The sequence below is a fragment of the Syngnathus floridae genome, chromosome 3 (genome assembly GCF_059516105.1).
Source record: "Syngnathus floridae isolate MCC-2025c chromosome 3, RoL_Sflo_1.0, whole genome shotgun sequence".
In the NCBI taxonomy this organism is placed as follows: domain Eukaryota; kingdom Metazoa; phylum Chordata; class Actinopteri; order Syngnathiformes; family Syngnathidae; genus Syngnathus; species Syngnathus floridae.
The window spans coordinates 12,127,499-12,147,200 of record NC_142415.1 but is presented as its reverse complement, the minus strand read 5'-3'; the positions used below and the strand labels follow the sequence as shown (position 1 = coordinate 12,147,200).

Sequence of the window (19,702 nt, the reverse complement as noted above, 5' to 3'; positions counted from 1 at the left end):
AATGTAAAATAACAAAGAAAGTATCACCTAAGAAAAACATTGTGACTACGCAAATAATCATTGGTGAGTATATTTTACTCTCCTGAAGAAGTGACAAGTTTAGTGGTGTCCAGATTCACAAGAACATATACAGGAATTCAGAGGTTACACTGATTTAAACACAAAGTTGCACTCTTTGAGAATGTTATTCTACACAATTAAGTCCTGATTACGCTCCAGGGTGATCTAAAAATTTTGGTAGCTGCAGCATGAAAGCAAAGTGTACGATACTCGTCAATTGCTATATTGTTGAACTATTTTAGCTTTTCTTACATTAGACACATCTGAAGAATATAGTTAATAAATAGTGCACTTACAAGAGCAGACAACATTGCACAGTGACACAGTATGAAGCAAACCATGAAAATCTTCAACAGCAGCAAAGCACACCTTATAATAATGCTGACTAAAGTGGAACATAAGAGTCCTTGTCAACACACACAGAAGAAATTGTGGCAATTCCGTTATTTGAAGCACATGAAAGTCCGGCCTTCTCAGAGCGGCCGTCGTCCCCTTGCTTACTCTTGCATTTGATTCCGAACAGACTGCAAAGTTTCATCATCATCATGTCCACAATCTCTTCCTCCTCGGATGGCTGCAATGAATCACAATTGTTTCAGTGAGAATAGAGCAATATTTATTCAAGGACCATTTGGGGTGAATGTACAGATTGGTTCCATTGTTACACACTGTCATTTTACTTGGATTGCTATTACTATTTTTGTTCAGAGGAAAGACTACTTTAACTCCTTTGAATCAACACTCTCCCATGTACTTCAGTTGGACTATTTTTATCTATAGATATTTATTCTTGCTCGTGGGAACTATTCTTTGCTTCATTAAATAGATTCATGTCATGTGACTGTAACTGCTGGTGCCAATTAACTCCACTTGACCAATCAAACGAAGCCAAGCAATCACAAGACAGCAGACATCCTCATTTCTGTAGTACGACTATTTTTATCCCCAGTTATTTATTTTGCTTGTGGGACCGGTTTTGCTTCATTAAATAAATTACTGTCACATGACTGTAACTACTGGGTGCTAATTGACTCCACTTGGCCAATCAAACAAAGCCAAGCAGTCACATGACGGCAGACAGACTCCCTGCAGGCCCACCCAAAAACAATGTTTTCAACACATGACAGAAATCTATATTTAGATGGGCACCAGCAATCCTGTGGCCACAATGAGGATAAGTGAAACAGAAAATGAATGGGTGGACTATTTTAAAAATCCATCTGTCAAATTTCAATCAAAGTTGGGATCTGTGTGTGCGAGTTACCTTGTGGTGTATTTGTTCTTGACTGAACGCCACAAGGATGACAGAGATGAAGAGGTTGAGCACCACAAACGTCATGAAAACGATGCAGGAACCGATGAGGAAGGCGCCCAGGATTGGGTTGTAATTAAGAATCTTTCAGATACAACAAGAAAGATGATCAAGTATATTCAAATAATCACAATCTGAGGGCTTTAAAATTGAAAGAGCCCTACTTTTACCTCATCATAGTTGAAGATGCCCAATTGCAGGCTGACCATAGTCTGAGCAGCATCAAATAGGGTGCGATAAGAGTACAGCTTCCACCCATACATGAGGTTGGACTGAAAAACAGAATGATTACTATAAACAGGGTAGGGCCACACAATTAATGCCAAAATGATGATCACAATTATTTTGATATGCAGCCATGATTATTAAACATAATTATTCATCATGGGAGGGAAAGCGTCTGTATTATTACATCCTGGCACTACACAACTTTTCAACAAACAACATGCAGACAGTTTGTAGGTGTAAAATTAAATTCTAAATTTTGATTTTGAGAATAAATAATAACTTCCGAAAATAAAAAGTACAGACGAATTTAAAACTTACCAAGGGCTACAGAATAATATTGTACGTCACCTTGCTTGTTATTTGGGCATCCTGATAAAGCCTTAACTGTGTGTTTGCCCAAGAGATATTTTCACAGCATCTAAGGATTATTATGATATGATTCTTTGGGAGGGCTTTGTTCACAGAAGGTCAACAAACCCCCAAAGAAAAATCATCTCTTGCAGTGTGGGAAAGTGCTCACAGCAATAGAGTAGGCCAGAAACATGATGGTCATGACCACCAGGAAGCCGGAGATATCAGTCCAGGCTCGCTGGAGCGTTGCTGTGATCATGTGTAGCTTCGGGTTGAGTCTCAGCAGGTGCCACAGTTTGATTGTTGCCAGCAGCACCAGGAAGGCAATCAGATAGCCCAGCACTGCATCTGCCTTGGCCGTCTCATGGAAACTGGCGTATCTGGAGACAATGTAGCCTTGTTTTACTGTTTTAAACCATCACTGTTGATTTGTTAAATTTATCACATTATTATCTGATGTTGAATATTTTGTCTGATATGGCAAAATATAAATATATACGTATATATTTTTAACCTTCTATGGAATCCTCACTTACTGTATTTTCCGCACTGTAAGGCGCACCGGATTATAATGAATGGCCCATCTTAAAACTTTGTCCACATATAAGGCGCACCGGATTATAAGGCGCATAGAATAAATAGCTCAACGCTGCTCAAACGTTAATGCAATCAGAATATAGTAACACTCAAAATAGTGAAAACAATAACAATATATCAATAACGCAACGTTGCTCTAACGTTAATATCACACAACACACAAAATAAACACATAAAGCTTACTTTAATAAATTAGTCCTCATCCACGAATCCATATCGGTCCATATATAAGGCGCACCAGATTATAAAGTGCACTTTTGAGAAAATTGGAGTTTTTTTAGGTGTGCCTTATAGTGCGGAAAATACAGTACATTTCTTGTGCACATTGAGAACTACCCAGTTTGCCACAATGTATAACACTTACTGGTCTTTGTGATTCTGGTAGTACTCCATGTCTCGCTTCCCCAGCAGAGTTCTCTTGATAAAAACGGACAGAGCGCTCCAACTGAGTAGTATGATTGCCAGCTCAAGCAGATTCAATTTACTCTTGAAATAGGCCCATTTCTGTTGCTTCATCAGCTTTGCCTGCAAGCACATACAGTGTAAGCTGGACTTAGGTGTGTAGTTTATTCAGTGACCAAGCTCGTATTCAATTTCATCTTTACTCAAAACAAATCTCCCCGCTGAAATGAAATGCCATTCATCCATTCCAGCCCCCTTTGAAAACACCAGCATGTTTCATACATGTTTGCACATGTCAAATGAAATTGCCCTCAGTAGTGCAGCGATTCTCAGTGTGATACAGTGGTGCTTGGGCTTCCTCTGGTGGTATGCAAAAGAAATGCTGAATTGAATCCAATTACAATTTCCAACATTTCAAACATACAAACAAACACCTTAGAATGAAGATTGTAGCTATTCAAGTATTGTACAGTACTTTTTTTTTTACTCAGTGTTAAAATGTTTGAGAATTACTGCAGTAGTGTATATGTGCGACGTGTGCCTTAATCAGGGAGTGGCCTTGCAAGTGAGCGCTCTGACAGAACCTCTGGTTGGCGATCCACCACACAATTAGTTCTGCATTATCATGTGGCCACTGCTCCTTGCAAATGCTTACATTTTGTATTTATGTGGTTGGATGCACTCAAGAATAATATAAATGCAAAATTACTGCATTTTCAATATACGTACGTACCTGAACAAACATATAATACAGAATGAAGAGGAAGTAAATGGCTTCAGAGGCCATGACAAAGATGTGGAGGCCCCCCGTCGATTGGTAGAGACGAACATTTTGGAGCTCGCTACGGAATTGGAAAGCTCCTAATATCAAACACATATATGATAGACATGAGGGGTTGAGTTTTCGGTCTCATAGCGCATCGTTGATACTTTACCAAGAGCCGTGGTCTCAAGCAAGAGCGTGACAATGCAGAAGAGGTTGACGTTAGCATTGTACACGGTGAACTCAACAAGGATCGCTTGGGTGTGCGCATCAAACCAGCGGTTTTCGTAGAGATACTGGAGAGATCTGGTGGGAATACACGGTTGATTTGCATCTAGTAGGAATAGTTTGTCAAGTTAAAAATACACAAACAACCTGCTGGACTTTTGCAAGTCCGGTCCAAGATCCACCACAAAGCCCCCTCCCCTGTAGAGTACCATGCTTCCCCAGATGGGGAAGGCTCTCAGTTTTGCCTGGGACTGGTACTTCCAGGGACTAGGGAGGTAAATTGAGGTATTATCAGCCTGAGAGTTGTTCCAGCCTGGACCGTAGGAACCCATGTCTTCAGACTCCCATGAGTAGAGAGAGTGGCAGTCATGCACTGCATGTTGCATGCGACGCGCCACACGGCAAGAGTTTTTCTGAACTCTCAGTTGGCGTAGACGAGCATTACCAACTAGCTTTGAGTTTCCGTCTGTGATGAATCCTGTGACCAGCAGCAAGAACAAAACACAATTTGTAATAGCTGTTTTGTTTTGTTTTTTGCTAAATTTTCAATCTAGAATGACATATAAACTATTAACAAAATGTTGAGAATACATTTCAGAATGGATCTAAATCACACTATAACCTTTACATGTAATCTTAATTGGAGCTCTCCACGTGGATAAGAACACATCAACATCACCTGGATGCTCTCCGAACAAGTTGCTGATCAGAGTTGTGTTTGCCCAGTTGTACACATCTTGGATGCTCATTGTGTCTGAAATGCCTTTGCTAAAGCTCTGGCGAATGTGCTGGGTCAGGAAGTAAGCATTGGGATCCCTCTGCCCATACGCCACCAGAAGCAGCATCCACATGAATCCCATGTAGGCTGCATGACAAGCAAATAAAGTAATGCCTTGAAAAACTAGTTTAAACTGCGATCAACCTTGTGGCTCAAACTCAGTTCTCAAATAATCTTTCTGCATTGAAATGAATGACACAGGCATTAATCCGTTCCAGTTTCTCAACAAAAAAAAAAGGAAAAAAAAGAAAAGAACACTATAAATTGTAGGGATTGGTAACATAAAATAATTGTATTCCTCAATGTCTTCAAACATAAAGACATTTTGCACTTTTAACAAGAAACATGAAGTCAATGCACACAGCTCGCTTTCATGGGCCACTATACATTTTATCTTAGGCATCAATATTTTGAATTTAGATTTTTTTTAAAAAAGAGCATAGTAGTTTGGATTCCTACCCAGAATCTCCTTAATGAGAGCAAAGACTTTCTGCTCTTTGATCATGTTGTTCCTCATTTTCTCAATGTCTGTTGGAGGCGGCGGCTGGTAGAAACCGCATGTACTGTCTCTCCGTGCTGCTCGCACGCCATCAGGATCATCTGAGCATCACATTAAAAACATGTGCTTAGTCTTTTATGTTTGCACAGTTCAAAAAGAAATGTGGCAATAAGATACCAGAATTCTTAAGGCTCTCGTCAAGCTGAGGCTCTCCGTATTCTTCCTGATCCACCTTCTTCAGAACAAGAGCGAAGAAAGCAGCAAAGCCAAGAACCTGTCAGATATTTACTTGCGTTAGCCCATAAAAGTGATTTTGGCAGAAATTAATTTCAAGAACTTTATTTTCATATAGTAAATATTTAAATCACTATGCGTTGTACTGTCCTCACCTTAAGAGGTTGTGTTATGAACAAACTTTCAAAGAAGGACACCACCATGGAGATCAGCCAGCTTATAGAACGATCTTTGCCGTAGGTCAGCCCGTACATCATGGTGAAGTATCCAGACACACCGCTGGTTGCAATCACCAATATCCAGCCCACAAAGACAAACCACCACGGCAGCCCCCCTTGACAGCATTTCTTGCCAGCACCTTTGTTGGCACTCTCTTCTGGACTGGGACTACGCTCCGATTGCTCCCCATCGAGGCTGTGTGACGGCAGGTGGAACTCCAGCAGATTCTTCATCCCTTGAACTTGCTGCATGGCTTTGTTGTAGCTGTCTGGGTTTTGGAATCGAGAAGATCCCAGGAAACCCAACTTGTTTTCAACGTGACGCAGCTGCCTGTATAGGTATCTGCTGTTGTTGCTCTTCTTCTGAACTTCATCTGAGGTCTTCTCCGGACTGCCCCAAAGAGTCTTTTCTGCACATTTGTCACTATTAGTGTTGTACAAACATTCTGGCAAAGTATAACAAAAGTATTTTCATATACTACCTTGAAGATCAACTGCCCCAAGACTGAGGATAGAGTGTTCTCTTTTGGCAGTGTCTGTGTAAAAGTCAGAGGAAGTTCGGTTTTGCTGTCTGATGATGTTCTCCACCAGAGACAAAAGGGTGTTGATATCAGTCTGTTGACCAGGCCGGAGCTCCAAATGAGGCAGGGGACTCTTCATGGCCTTTGACAGTGACTGGGCCATTCTTTTTATGTCCTGATGACAAAACCAAGTAAAAGTTGAGAACGTGACCGGGCAGAGACTAAGTATTGAGTACCCCTCAACTTTTAATCATTTTTTTCCATTCCTTAAATTACATTATTGAATCCCACATTCTTCTTAAAAGTGGCAAATGTTTCCTCACCTTCAGCACCGTGTCTGGTGTGATCTCCTTCTGCACTTTCTGAGGGGAAGACGCCTGTGAAGGAGATACTCGAACCGTCTTCCCCTGTTTGGTCTTGTCCGATTTTGGAGCTTTTTCCCGTGGACGAGTGTTTCTGAAAATGCTCACGATGAGAAGATTGATAGGAAACATGATGATGGAACTTTGAATACCGATCATGACTTGTTGCCAGGTGAATTCTATGTGACCTGCAAACACAGCAAGAAACCCGTTGAAAGACTTCATTTGCATAATGCACCAAATCAGATAATACCAAGGTCCATGGTCTGCTCTGAGGGATCCGTGGGGATGCCCCAAAACATGATGCTAGTCAACATGGTGCAGAGCAGCAAGGAAAAGCAGCAGGACACTCGCTGCACACGAGTGAAGGTGCTGCACGGAGGGCGACTGATAACGGAGAACCAGATGTGTCCATCGCGGAAATCTTTGGCTGTCTTCATGAAAAAAAGATTGCTAGAAGGGCAAAAAAACATAAGACATTTTGTGGACGATGGATTGTGATCATATTGTTAACTGGTCAGACCTAAATCTCTTCAGATCCTCCTCAGTGGCCACTGGGAAGACCTTGTCCAGAGTGCAGTCTCCCACGTCGACAGCAAGCCAGGAGTTACAGAGAAAGTGCCACTTTTGGCCACTCTCTAGATCTTGCACCATCACTTTGTTGACATACCTGCATGGAGAAATCATTTCCCTTCATTACATTTTTTCAAGTTGCACTGCTTAATGAAAAAGCTAGCTGATGTCATTTAAAACAATATTAGAACTGTTTCTTCATCTCATCAAACTGCAAAATCATCTCAAATGACCAGTTACCTGGCTTTCAATAAGATCTTCATGATCTTTCAATCTAACTGATCAGAGCAAACCAAGTTTGACTGGCCACATACATCTCCAAATTGTATATGTGGCAATGGTATATTGCATTTTTCAATAGTATTAAAAAAATCTATAACTGTGACACGATAGTCGCGATATTACCAACTGGTTCAGTCACCAGTTAAGAGCCATCAAGGCATCATCTGAATGCCGTACCATGCAGGGTGTGTGCCCGAGTTGTCGTGCCACAGCCTGATGCTTTGCAGCTCTCCAAGGGAAAAGTGCGTGGTCAAGAGAAATACATCATCTGCACCCCTTTCGAACAGAGGTTTCTCCAAATCAGTCAGGTGGTGGGGCTCGCTTTCCCCCTCTGTTCCCAGCAGGGTTATGGTCACCTAGAAATGAATATCTTGTTTGAGAGACGCAAACATTCCCGTTACCAATATTCAAGGACGGGAGCATGCGACTGACCTGCGAGGACGTGCATGCACCATGGCGATGCCCTGTGCCAACTGTCAGCATGTAACAGTATTCTGCCAGTGGGTCGTTATCTTCAAGCACTGTTACCTTCACCTTTAAGTTGACACACACAAGTAAAATTTGGCTTCACAGCCATAAACAGACAATACCATATATACAATTTTATTTTTTTAAGGTTTACCTTAGCTGTATCCTGAATGTCTTTTCTACGCGCCCATACGACCACCAGAAGATAAGCACCGAAAATGGCCGCTACAAAACTCACAACCACGGGATTATTAAAGAAAGTGGCAAAGAGCTCTGCGGTGCGTGACACGTCCACTAAGTTTGGCATGACAAAGAAAGAGCTGCCGAAGAAAGTCAAGTGATTACACAGACACTGAGTGAGAAAAGGTGTAGTGAGTGGGCCAACCTGCAAAGAGAAGAAAGGGAAAATTATGTTTTTTAAATGTCACTAGTATAAGATGCCACAAACTTACCCTGCAACCGTCTTCGCTCCAAGATGACTCGTCTTCATCCCAGTACTTGCATTGGGCAGCAATAGTTACAATTCTGACTGTGGCATTAACAGATTTGACGCCAGGCTCAACTTTGGGTTTCAAGACAAGGAAGTGCACGCCGGCATCTCCGGTTCTGTCTTGAGGACTGAGGACCCATGTATATTTTTCCTCTGCGGTAAATGACATTCATGACATGCTGATAAGAATTCATCATTTGTTGAAATCAATTTAATGTTGCACTTTCAAGGCTACCAAATCTGGATTAGAATACAACATCCAATAAAACATACCTTCTTTTACATTCTCTAGAGGCATCTGAGTTTTGGCCACGTAGTCGTCATTTGTCGGATAATTCTTGTACCCCAAAAGTAAGACAAAGGTAATGTTTTCAGAGGGCTCCATCTTCAGCACCAGCGTAACATCAGGCGAGGGAACGTCAATTATTAATGTGCTGAAATTGGCCAGGTCCAAAACTGTACTGTTTTCCTGCCCAACATCTGGCCTGGGCAGGAGAATCTGGAAACCGCAAAAACTCATTAGAGTGGACACGATTACAGATTTAGAGATTGTTGCTGATTTATCCTACCTCAATCTCTTCAGGCAAATTATTAACAGGGATAACAGTTCCGTTTGTTGTCGTGAGAGACACGGATCCCACTGTTCCCGAAATATTTCCACCATTCCAAGAATACGGGTTCTTTTCGAAACTCATCATCTGCACGATATTACATTCAGTTTTGATGTGGTGCAAACATTATTATCATCCTAAGTTTAACATCAACAGTTTACTTCTGCTCCACAAAATGGCATCCACTTACTCTGACATCTACAGGCTCATCTGGTGAGAAAACATCAGACGGCAGAGTCGGAAAGGAAAATCTAGAAGCACTGCTCCTCTGGATGTTTATATCTTGTATCTGCATGTTCTCTGGAGATACTCTGCAGAAAAAAAACAATCTTATTTGCAGTTTCAAGATATCTCAACAACAATTAAGTACTGACTGTACAGTGCAGTGTGGAACACATGAATAGAAATAATAAAAAACCTAAGAAAGACAATTAGCTCTTACCTGTTTACATACACACTGATCTGATTGGAGTCAATGATGATCGGATCTCCATTCAATTTTTTATGATTCAACAAGGCATTCTGTACATTGCTCATCCCAGTCAGTAGGGAATGGGAAACTTTTTCCTAAAGAGAACATGCCTTTTTGTTGAGACTTGGAAAACGACAGCAAACAGACACGGCAAAGGTAGTTTTGCTCTTACATTTGACGAAGCATTCAAAATATTACTGGCCGCTTGGACAATTGGTGTGGCTCCATCCATAACTTCTAAATCGTCCGCACTTCCATTCTGATTAACGCTGATAATGTTGAGGGAAGAGCTTAGGTCAACCAAGAGCGAACTTGCTTCTTCCTAACACAGGAATAAATTGGAGTCCATCATACTTCAAATTCGTTCGTCACTCAGAGTCCAACTAGAGCAGTACCTGGGCTGCTGGACTCAGCTCATCTGAACGCTGTGTGAGTCCGGCTACAGCTCTGGCTGTCACCTGCACCTCGTGATTAGTGCTTGACGGGGAGTCCAGCAGAACTGTCGTCATTTTGGTCAGCATCTGCTCTCTGAGCTGAAGCCAGGGAAGAATGCGTTGATATTGCGGTGCTCAACCATTACAGGGCACGATGCCGTCCTTCCGACATACCTTTGTCCTTGCGTCCTTCTGATCCTCATCAGCCTCGGTATTGAGCATGTCAGCTACGGAGGTGACTATTTGGCCAAGGGCCTCACCAGAGAGAAGACCATCTTGCTCCAACTGGGAGACAGTATCTTCTAGAACTGACTGGAGAGTGTCCACGGAAGCACTGGAGTTGTTTTCCCGAACCTTTAAGAAATACATCAATCATCTTAACACCAAACTTCCAAAAGTGTCTAACATAAGTCAAGTCGTATGTGATTACCTGAGCGTGGACAACCGTAGTAACTTCCGCAGATTCATTTTTCACAGTCACCACAATAGACAAATTATAATTGTTCTTTTCGTCTCCAGCAGGCAACAAGATAGATTTCACAAATTCTTTATTACTGCAACGCAGATGTTTGCCTTCAAAACAAATGAGCAGGTTGCTTGGTGATTCATTTGAATCTACAACTGCATACAGCTAAGTTGAATTTTCTTACCTGTGTCTGTCTTAAAGCAATAAAGGCAACCCGAAGAACAGAAAGAACTAGCTTGGCAGGTGATATCGAATGAGTCAAGTACAGTGCCTGAGAGTGGAACGATGCTGCATGTTGGGTCTGTAGGGGCTTGACTTGGTTCTGGTTCTGGATCCGGTATGGGTAGGGTGTACCTGGCATAACCTTGCTCCGATTTTCCTGGTTTGGCAAAGATAAATTGTTTTACAAAAGCACACAAAGAAGTCACGCAAAGCTATTCTTCAGATGTTCATCATACTTTACACAATCGCTCATAGTTTTATGAATGTCTTTTGTTGTTAATATACTTAACTGTAAACATTTGACATTGCATCCAAAAGATGAATTTAAAACCACACCTTGAGCAATCACAGTAATGTTAAGTAAGTTGTCCCTCGAATACTTGAGCTGTTGGTTGTTTACAAGAAACTCCAAGTTGCCTTCTTGCTTTTTTGTCAGCGGCCTTCTTCCTTCGTGTGAATAACAGGTTTCAAGATCATCCTGGGAAAAGTAGAAACGCACTTTTTGCCGGTGGTCATTCGACAGAATAATGTTAAAGATTGACAAAAGTGACTTGCCATCAGTGGTTTTGGATCCTCTGTGTACCAGTCCACATCTGGGCAAGTTGCCACACAACTAAGTCTCAGCTTTACAGGGTTGTTCACATTAATGGAAGTGCAATTATCACAACTGTATTTGTGAAGATGAGAAACCGAACAGCAAAATATTACATTCAAGCGTATGTTAAAAACTGGCAAAAAAAATAAAAAATCTGTACAGTTTAGACAAAGAGTGAGTGTTTGGTATAAATGATATGATTTTACCTAATGGAGACATTTTTAAATTCAGCTGGAACAACAGAGATGCACTTGAAAGCCGAAGCTAGTTGGGCCCATTCCCTAAACCAGGCTGTTTTCTTTACAGTTACAGTATAGACAGACATCTCAAATGGATTTGGAAGGCACCGTTTGTCAATCACATGAGTTGTGTTATTTGTTTGGTTGCTGCACTTGCAATCCCCTCCTGGAGACAAGAGAAGCAAGACAAATGTGATTCACGGACTAGATGATGTCAGGCATTAACTTCGAATAGTCATATTTCAAAGTGAACATCAACAATAAAAATGCTAATGTTTCATGCTTATTTGACTTTATAATAAAGTCATAATAATTTTTTAAATTTAAATTAAAAACAGTTAATGTACAGTATCTAAAATTGTTGATCTGACAAATATTTATTTTATTGTTGAAGATAAAGCAATGAATATATCGTTTATTTTTATTTTTTTAATTACTTAATTTAAAGAATAGATTGGGCCTTTTATGTACTACAATGACTTGAAGTATTCATGCTACTAAACTCTTCCAGGGAAGGTAATAATTGTACTTACTACATTTCCACTTAAAGTCAAGTCCTTTGCTGGGCAATGACACACTTCCATTAACGCTGAGGGTGATATTCTGAGTGTAGTCAACAACAGATTCTGGAGTGGAAATGACTTTCAAATCATAAGACTCGCCAGTAGTCTGAAAATGAAAATAAAAGTATTGTAAAAACAAGACAGAGTTGTCACTATACAGATTACAGTGATTGCAGTTTGTGGGAAAATGTGTTTTATGTCTCAAAATGCGTTTCAATGTGTAACAGATTACATTTAAGGTGGAAGTTATTTATTTTGCTATCATTTCACAAAAGTCTGCAATTTGAACTGGAGCTATGAGACAGCTTTTGTAATTGAAGAACTCAATAAAAGGGGTCATAATGTAGGGCAAGTAAGTGTATGACAATGCTATCATTCATTAGAATAGTTGTGCATACCTTGTTTTGAGAGTCAGAGTAATTTTTGCATGCCAGCATTATGCTTTCCAGGCTTACGTTAATATCAGAGCTCGAGAAAGCATTTACAGCTTGCACGTTCAATTGAAATGATCCTATATTAAAAAAAAAAAAGAGAAGTTATTCTGAGGCTTTGAATATGCACAATATGAACCACGTACTTAGGTTCTCCTACCTTCAAGTGGTTTGCCAAAGGTGTATGTTTGTAAGCTTCCATTGAGTATGTCTCTGCTCTCAGAGTGAGTGACCTCATTGGTAGTCAGTGTAAAGAGAAGCTGCACAGGAGCTCCGCGCTCCAGCGAGACCCCAATAATGAGGTCACTGGAGTTGGGACATTGGCCATTCTCCGATATCACTGATGCCTGCAGCCCCTCCACGGGCTCCAGCAGACACAGCTCAAACTGAGTGGACATTGTTTGGCTAGTGACATTGTTGGAAGCGCTTAAAGTCAGGTTGTTACAGCCACGCCCAAGCTGCTCCACTGCACTTGCTTTCAATGTTATGTTGTGGCCTGCGGTCCCTCGGTCAGCCGAGGAGTTTGCGAGTAAAAGGTCCTTATACTGAAGGATGTAACTAACATTTGTACCTATTTGGAACAAAGAATACTTGCTCATTCAGTGTTATAAAACATTAGAAAGTTCTGAACCTGCACTTTAAATATAAGACTCACCTTTCTCCACTGTGACGGAAACATCAATAGGCCCTCCGCTGTAGAGCAGGCTGCAGTTAGTGCTACCCTCTGACATGTTGGTGCTATAGCACTTGATATCTCCAAACGGACCCACTGGCTCCTGAATGCTTATGGATTTTTGAGCTGACACATGCCAGTCGCTGCTGGAACACTCCACTGTGACCACGAAAAGTCCAGGGGTTTTGAATGTGTGCATCACCGTGCTTTCCTTCCTGTCAGATGGTAGAAAATGAGGTCAGCAGGAGTACCGCCAATGCTTGTCTTTCATATAGCTTAACCCTTCATGTTTCCCAACCTTTCTCGAGCCAAGGGAAATAAAGCTGAAGTTGTACATGGGGGAATAAAATCTCACTGCATAACAGCAGAACAAAAATGGCACAAAAAGTATTTGTATGTACTACTGAAATGATGACAATCCCACAAATGTAATTGTGACTTAATATGCATTATCATGATTGTGGTTGCAGTTTGCAGTGAGTATACATATTTGCTTGAAATTTTGGAATACTCAAGAGCTAAAATAAAACATGTTAGTAATAGTTCCTTAATTTTTGAGACCTCATTGGACTGTGCAGGTAAACTGCACACCAAGCAGTCATAACATCATGACCGATTGGACAATATGGTAAGAGCTTATTCAATGTCAGTCCTAATGCTCAATTTTTATTGACTGTGATTTAAGAGTATTGTTTTTTTCATTATTACCAAAGCTGGAAAGCCAGAATAGTAGGTACCAATTATGTGCAAATTAACAATTTAAAATATATATATTGTATATATATTGACCAATCTAAAGTGTAGAAAATTGCTTTCTCTCTTTGATAATGCAATGGTAATGACTGAACAAATACATGTGGCTGTGTCTTTTTTTAACTCCTGGAAAGCGATGGAGAAGCAAGATTCTGCCTGACCGCCGGCAGTAAATAATATTGGATATCAATATGAAGTGTAAGTGGTCATGAAGCTGTGGCTGCTAGGCATGTAGTATATTACAAATTAAAACTCACTCTTCTGGGGTGATGGAATCAATAGTGTAGCCATCTCCAGCATTCAGAGAGCATGTAAGGTTCCCCTCATATGCTTGCAGGAGCCACTTGATATTGATAGTGACATTATCAAACACTGCTGCCAACTTACTCATCAGTAAGTGGAGTCCTGAGAAGAAATCACATCACTTAGTTAAAATAAACACAGTTGATGTCTAAATGTATGAGCTGAACTCCATATAGGATTTTATCACTAATATTTATCTTCTAATGGAGCAGAAAGGTTAAAGGAGTATATCTGACCATCGTTGCAGCGGTATTCCACAGACAAGTAACTTCCTAAGAGTGGACAGGGATCACCGTATGATTTGGCGTCTGCTGGAGCTTGGCAGGCCTGCAGTCCATGGCAACTGCCTAGAATGACAAAAGGTCAAAGCAGCGATGTTTCAGAAGTCAAGAAGCAGATTGGTTTTACATTACAGTGGAAGCTCCAAAGTCAAACACAATCTATTCTGTGACGTTTTAATGACAGATTTTCCCACGGGAGACAATGTAATTTATTAATTTTTTTATTGTTTTATACTGTATATATAATGCATCCATAGAAATACCTTTCACAGCGTCTGCAACATCTGTCCAAGTGCACTCCTTCAGAGGAGCAGAGGGTGTGGTGGCGAGTTTGGTTCGGCAGTAATGAATTGTTTTTCGACCATAGAAGCTTTCTTTTATCTCTATAACTTGCCCAGAGCCGCACTGCAATGTGGCGTTTTGGCCATCACATGCAAAAGATCTCCCGGACTCTGAAACCAAACCAAACAAAAATTGGATTAATAAGAGGAAACACAATCCAAATCACCATCTGAATGTGAGTTCACATACCAAACTGGCAGATGAAGCTAAGCTCTCGAGTGCAATTCTCTGACGCTTCCCACTTGTAGCCTGATTTTTTGAGGATATGTCCACAGGTTGCTTGTGCATCAGGCTCTTTCTTCCAATTAGCGTAGCTGACATCTGAACCATTAAGCCATGCCAGAGAAACTAGTATTGATGATAGAGAAGGAAAAAAAATATATATATATATTATATTGATCAATTTGTGGCTCAACCCAACAACACAACAGAAGGATATAGAGCACATTATACATAACAACCCATGTTCTGTCAAAGGAAATAAAGCTGAAGTTGTAAATCACGGAACTTGACAGTAAGCCTCCTAATAAGGCCAGGTAAATGAGAAATAATCATGGGCTCCTCCAGGGACGTATATTATGTTCTGGCTGCTTATCAACAGATAAGCTCAATTATACCTGCATGATGATAGTAATCTGCTTAATGACTGGAATAATACAGTCTTTTTTTTATCTTCATAATGTACAGTAACATTGTCAATCATAAATAAACAATGTAAAAAATTCAACTGTTTTTTCCACATTTCTTGCTTCAACTAAATGGACATTGTGCTGCTCCTCATGTTGTGCATGCATTAGCCACCTGGGGGCAGTGTAATACAAACAAAGATACACAGAGTTTCACAACTCATGTTGAGATGCAGTAATATTTTTGCTTTTTCACAAAGGATCAAGAATATGCCTGATTATTGTTATAGTTTCAGTCTATATGTTGCACCACTGTTTGTGTTCAAAATTCCATCGGTATAACACTACGTCACCGATGCTATTCATTAACCAATCTATGACGAGTTTAGTTTAGTTCACTGCCATCATACAGTGCTTGTATCTCACATTTATGCTTGCAACTCAAAGCAAAAAAATCAGCCAAAAGACAATTTGTATCTTGAAAAACACATCACTCGTATCTCAAGGCGCCACTGTAATGATATCCCGCAGCATTAAATATTTTCCTATTCAGTCCAATACTTTCATTAGGATCAGTAGGCTTTTGGTTTTTTTGCATTTTTTGTAGATAATAAACCCTTGTGTTGTATTAATATTGAGGCATAGATTTCATTTTCTGATTATGTAATTTTCCATATAGCTTCGCAAGAGTTAGACATGTAATCCATAAACCCCCCTCCCCATGCCCTAGAAAAAGCATGTGGTACACAAAGCTACATTTGAATGCAATGACTGGTTAGGTTTACATGACATGACCTCTTACCTTGTGTGGCAGCAGTGTCCAGAGTGAGGTTTGGCGCAGCGGGCGCCAGTCCGATCCACCAGTCCTTCTTTGGATCGAGATGCTTTTTAAGGAACTTCTGAGTCTTATCGTTCAAGATGAAGACGAGATGTCCTCCCCCTCTCTCACACCATTTCTGTGCACCGAGGAAAGGACGCTGCAGACCCACAAATTCATAGCAGGAGCCATCAAAACTCTCTTGGTATTCAGAGCAGGAGAGAGAATCTGAATCACCTGTAGCAAAGCAAGTCGAGCTGAGAAAGACAAAAAATAAAGACAGGACTGCAAAAGCAGTATGGTCCATCTTTGTGCACCTGCACATCACTTGCACTCAATGTGGTAACAACACGACTTTAAAGGACAATGACGTCAGTGGTTCTGACAAAGGCCTGCTTTTTAGAGTCATTTCTGACATAGAGATAATTTACTCGATGGCTGTCTGGCTTTGTGCTGTGCATATAACTCCTGTGCACAAACAAACCTGAGGGCTATTCTGAAAGAAGACAAAAGGCAATAGTCAACACCCACTAATGGTTCCACAACCTGCAGAAAGAGATAAGCTTGTCATTCTGACCACTACAAATCTGCTGTTGATTTTACCTCTAAAAGAAGTCAACATTCATCTGTCTTGTGGATCTTTTGTTGTGAAGACTGATAGTGTTTACTGTAAAAATTACCTGCCCTGTCTTATGATGAAATTGTGCAGACCTTTTTTCCCCCAGGGGAAATGTAAAGCAACAATGAAATAGCTTTAATAATAACAGTAGTGCATTGTGAAAAATAACAGGCTGACTTACCATTCAAAATTTATATGTGGATGGTACTGAACAGACATATTGAATGTTGTGCATACTATTTGATCTTTAGGCAGCCAAAAAATTCCCTAAAAGGAAGAAAAATACATTTATAAAGGATACATGTATTGTTTCTGTTTCCTCAACGTAGATAAATAATTTTAGAGTTCCGTGATGTATTTTTTGTCAGGTTAATGGAATTATTCTTTATTATGATGGTAACCCACTGCAGTTTAATGAATGTATTAATAATTCTACAAAATGGCACCGCATTGCACAATTATATTCTTAAAATAATAATACTTGTAAGTGCAACAGCAAACCAAATACGTTTTATTTGGGACTGGTTTGTCATGTTTACTCAATTGCCCTTTTCGCTCACGCGCAAAAAAAAGAAAGAAGGGCCCGGATGTGTGACGTCATAATAAAGGGACGCTTGCCAAAGGACATGTCAAAACAATTCAGTAACAACTTTTACTAGTGCCCTGAACACACACAATATTAAGACTATGTTTGTTTGTAGGGGAACAGGCGCTACCGGAGCTGCATTGCGGATTTTTTTCAGAAATCAGGTAGTTGCAAAATCAAACTTAAATAGTCTAAACGCCTTAATGCTAGATGTTTGCTAACGTTCCCTTCTGCGTTCAAACACAGACTGCCATCCGTGGGCAAGCCTGGCGGTTTCTTTCCACGCAAACTGAGGGAGAGATCCGCATCGCGAAGGTACTCAAGGAAAAGTTCCCACTGGCGTCATCCCTGAAAGTTGTAGATATCTCTGGTATGTACATTAAAATCCTTCATGATAAATTCCTGCAGTTGAACGAGACATGATCATCAGTTCAAATGAGCCAAAAATGTATCTTCAATAAAAAAATAAATACAATGGTCGAGAACCACAGTAGAAAACAGGTTAATTGCACTTAATGTGATTCTGCTAGCTTTTTTTTTTTTTTTTACGGATATACAGTTGGTGAGACGTTTTGATGATTTACAAATGCCAAAGTAGCTTTTTTAGGTATTTGCACTTGACTTTTCTTACTTTTTTGGATGAATTTTTACAAGCGGTTTGACTCCAATGTCTATATCAGTGCCCGAGCTGTATGGCTGTACTGCACTAAAGTTGTACTCAATAAAAATCCATGCCACACACCCTCACCATGTCACATATTTTAATGTCATCGTCTGTCCAGGCGGCTGTGGGGCCATGTATGAGGTTCACATAGAGTCGAGTGAGTTTACCGGGAAAAGGACTGTTCAGCAACACCAGCTTGTCAATCAGGTAACAATATGAACCGTTATTCAGCTTCTTGCTTATTATTACATGGTATATTCACCAGTCTATTGGGTACAACAGCCAAATCAAAAAGCATCCTAATTCAACCAGTGTACCTAATGTAATGGTCATTGTATGTTATTATACAGATGACTTTTTGTGTTATTTTTTAAAGGTTGCAAATGCTGTCTTCATAAAACCCCATCTGTTTCTGTGTTTTGTTTTGTCCTTCCACAGGCACTGAAGGATGAGATTCAAGGAATGCATGGACTCAGAATATTCACAGATATTCCAAAACAATAATTCCACAGAAGCAATAAGTGACTCCACTCAATGTTCAGAATTCTGCTATAAATAAGCAGTGACTATGTTTACCTGCTGCCAGGAATCCTTTTGGGACCAGAATATTAACAACATTTGGATTTGCAGAATAAACACCAGCATAAACATCAATATGCCCATATTCTGCTTTTTAAATGGGTTGCTCCTTTTCTAACCCGAATATTTGATCATATAAACGCATATTGGAATATCCCTGCGCGTGTTCTACCCACAAGAACAACTTGTATGCATGGAGTGACCACCTCTTGCACACAAGCAGCGGTAACTTGGCCAAACTGAAACACAGCACCACACTATTGGCGCAAGGAGGAAACTGACATACATATAAAAGACATGAATATGTGGGTTTTTTTGTTGACAGGAATAATTTAAGAAGCAGAAATTACTATTTGCGTTATGATGTTTTTTGTGTCTTGATATTTAGAAGGGCATTTCCCAATTGATCACAGTAACCATGGATACGGTAGTAACTCTACCCACGCATGTCAGTTTTTCAGAATGTTTCAGAAACCAGAATTTTGACGGCAGGTAAACATAGTCAGTGTAATAGGAGCTATTATAGTAGGCATGTTTTATCACACATGTCAATCCATACTTAAAAAAAGAAAAAGAAGGGCTGCTGCATACGCACAAAATGTCAGATTTCTCTTCATAGTTTCTCTCATGGTTGGCGAACATATTTATGAAAGTAATGTAATATTGTGGCAATGTTACCTGTGAATGTGAGTCAAATGTATAGATTAAAGTCCTTGTATAATTTGAAGGGTTTGAACAATTAATTGGCCTGCCAAATGAATTGTACCCATTATGGCCCTTCATAGAAGATGGCTGACGATTGCTGATTGTTTTTATCTTTTACCATCAACAGCAGTTGTACACAAGTAACACTTGTCTCATTATTTATTACATATAACTCTATAACATAACCTTGTATCCTTAAATATATTGAATGAGATTTGTAAAAATGATTTTATTGAACTGACATTCAAAGCAAAGTAAATCTGAATTTCTACAAGTAATACAGCAAGCTCTAGAACATCGGGGACTCCGCTGCATAAATATCACTCTTCTGATTGAAAACAGATGGTTCTTATTC

General features: G+C 40.1%; 2 protein-coding genes across 2 annotated transcripts; one reads left to right on the top strand and one right to left on the bottom strand.

Moving 5' to 3' along the window:
- Positions 1-54: 54 nt before the first annotated feature.
- pkd1l2b (polycystic kidney disease 1 like 2b) lies at positions 55-16,713 on the bottom strand. The gene is made up of 41 exons (XM_088370298.1): positions 16,180-16,713; positions 14,941-15,099; positions 14,673-14,861; positions 14,365-14,475; positions 14,083-14,230; positions 13,055-13,287; positions 12,560-12,970; positions 12,367-12,479; positions 11,939-12,074; positions 11,373-11,571; positions 11,127-11,238; positions 10,908-11,049; positions 10,534-10,728; positions 10,314-10,456; positions 10,058-10,237; positions 9,845-9,982; positions 9,622-9,771; positions 9,420-9,544; positions 9,168-9,288; positions 8,936-9,064; positions 8,640-8,865; positions 8,329-8,519; positions 8,031-8,261; positions 7,841-7,942; positions 7,586-7,764; positions 7,077-7,223; positions 6,807-7,006; positions 6,515-6,741; positions 6,153-6,366; positions 5,608-6,080; positions 5,396-5,492; positions 5,179-5,319; positions 4,621-4,806; positions 4,089-4,419; positions 3,886-4,019; positions 3,684-3,811; positions 2,913-3,073; positions 2,121-2,331; positions 1,543-1,644; positions 1,325-1,456; positions 55-634 (listed from the first exon to the last, which is right to left on the bottom strand). The coding sequence occupies exons 1-41, from the start codon at positions 16,517-16,519 to the stop codon at positions 446-448; spliced, it is 7,476 nt and encodes a 2,491-aa protein (XP_088226424.1). The 5' UTR covers positions 16,520-16,713; the 3' UTR covers positions 55-445.
- A 681-nt stretch (positions 16,714-17,394) lies between these two features.
- On the top strand, positions 17,395-19,369 carry bola3 (bolA family member 3). The gene is made up of 4 exons (XM_088370297.1): positions 17,395-17,563; positions 17,646-17,769; positions 18,182-18,270; positions 18,502-19,369. The coding sequence occupies exons 1-4, from the start codon at positions 17,501-17,503 to the stop codon at positions 18,565-18,567; spliced, it is 342 nt and encodes a 113-aa protein (XP_088226423.1). The 5' UTR covers positions 17,395-17,500; the 3' UTR covers positions 18,568-19,369.
- The last annotated feature ends 333 nt before the right edge of the window (positions 19,370-19,702 follow it).

Bases quoted from the DNA above. Each gene is read 5' to 3' on its own strand.
- pkd1l2b (XM_088370298.1), bottom strand. From the start codon at position 16,519: ATGTGCAGGTGCACAAAGATGGACCATACTGCTTTTGCAGTCCTGTCT. The intron at 15,100-16,179 runs GTAAGAGGTCAT...CATCAATACTAG, and splicing joins GGACACTGCTGCCACACAAG to TTTCTCTGGCATGGCTTAAT. The intron at 10,457-10,533 runs GTAAGAAAATTC...TTTGTTTTGAAG, and splicing joins TTGCTTTAAGACAGACACAG to GCAAACATCTGCGTTGCAGT.
- bola3 (XM_088370297.1), top strand. From the start codon at position 17,501: ATGTTTGTTTGTAGGGGAACAGGCGCTACCGGAGCTGCATTGCGGATT. The intron at 17,564-17,645 runs GTAGTTGCAAAA...GTTCAAACACAG, and splicing joins GGATTTTTTTCAGAAATCAG to ACTGCCATCCGTGGGCAAGC. The intron at 18,271-18,501 runs GTAACAATATGA...GTCCTTCCACAG, and splicing joins AACACCAGCTTGTCAATCAG to GCACTGAAGGATGAGATTCA.